The sequence below is a fragment of the Penaeus japonicus genome, unplaced genomic scaffold, assembly GCF_977035675.1.
Source record: "Penaeus japonicus unplaced genomic scaffold, GWHDUDI00000001_assembly GWHDUDI00000016, whole genome shotgun sequence".
NCBI classification, from domain to species: Eukaryota; Metazoa; Arthropoda; class Malacostraca; order Decapoda; family Penaeidae; genus Penaeus; species Penaeus japonicus.
Genome location: NW_028234418.1, coordinates 32,015,493 through 32,016,638, shown reverse-complemented (window position 1 = coordinate 32,016,638; position 1,146 = coordinate 32,015,493). Strand labels below are relative to the sequence as shown.

The 1,146-nt window shown below is 37.0% G+C and overlaps 1 protein-coding gene across 1 annotated transcript in view; it reads left to right on the top strand.

The window, feature by feature from the left end:
• Nucleotides 1-828: 828 nt before the first annotated feature.
• LOC147470260 (dynein axonemal intermediate chain 1-like) overlaps nt 829-1,146 on the top strand; it is a 16,631-nt gene continuing 16,313 nt past the window's right edge. Inside the window, exons 1-2 of the mRNA XM_086545672.1 lie at nt 829-945; nt 1,140-1,146. The exon at nt 1,140-1,146 is cut by the window's right edge and continues 167 nt beyond it. Coding sequence (XP_086401798.1) covers nt 829-945; nt 1,140-1,146 — 124 coding nt within the window. The remainder of the gene's footprint in view (nt 946-1,139) is intronic.

Genomic DNA, 1,146 nt, shown 5'->3' with positions numbered 1-1,146 from the left:
CTATCTATCTATCCATCTACTGTCATATTTATCTGCCTGTCTGTTTGTTTGTTTATATATCTATCTATTCATCATGAGAGGCACATTGCCAATTCTGAAGTTCCATTCATTATTTGATAAGATTGATATTGCAAGCGTAAGAAGATAAGAATAATGTTTCCCCCTATGCAATATAGACAAATAGATATGTAGATAAATAAAATGAAACATAATTTTTATTTAGAGAATGCAGGTGAATACAGTATTCATTCTTAAATACCGTCTAAGCATCGAAAAAGAAAATGAAGCTGTTAACTGCCAGTTGGAGAAGGGTGGGGGAAAAGGGTGCTGAATATAGGGGGGGGGGGATTTATTCCATATTCTCCCTTTCCCTGAATACCGTGTAGGGGAAAATACTGGGAATTTTTATACTTTAGTTACTACTCAAAATATTATCGTTTTCTTTGAAGTAGAATTCCGCGGTAAAAGAAATGAAATTGAAGGGATAACTGATTTAGTAATATTTGTCTCCGAGTGATGAAATCAATCGCAAAGTTAGGTTTATATCGCTCCCCACTAATGAAAGAAGAAAAAAATGTACATCAAGCCTTGAAGTTAAAGAAGTCTCTGCTCGTTTTGAGAACTTCCAAGACATATCATGCACGTAACAACCAAACCATCTACAAAACATTATCATAAATCTCTCCATCTTTTCATATCTTTATTGACATTCCCCCCCCCTTCCCCCCATTTCCCCCTATTTCCTAATCATCTACACATCTTCCTCTCCTCCTTCAAGACGAGGAAGAAAAGGAAGAAATTCGCGAAGACGGAACAAACATACAGGAGATGCTAGATCTATACGGTGACATCATGAGCCGAGAAGACCTGCTGAAACTGGACTCTCAACCGAACCCTTTCAACTACAGCGGCCGTGTCTCCCAGACCCAGCGTGTTCTCAAGAAGGTAAAGGTCTTCTTTTTTATATATCCGTATGTCTATATCTATACCTATCTATCTGTCTGTCTGTCGATCTAATCTATCTATCTATCTCTCCATTTATTCATCTATATTTCATTATCTAGAGTGTATGTGAGTAAAACGCCGATCTATAACGACTAGATATTGTTCCTTGACTTGAAAAAAATCATCATGCACAGGATATCG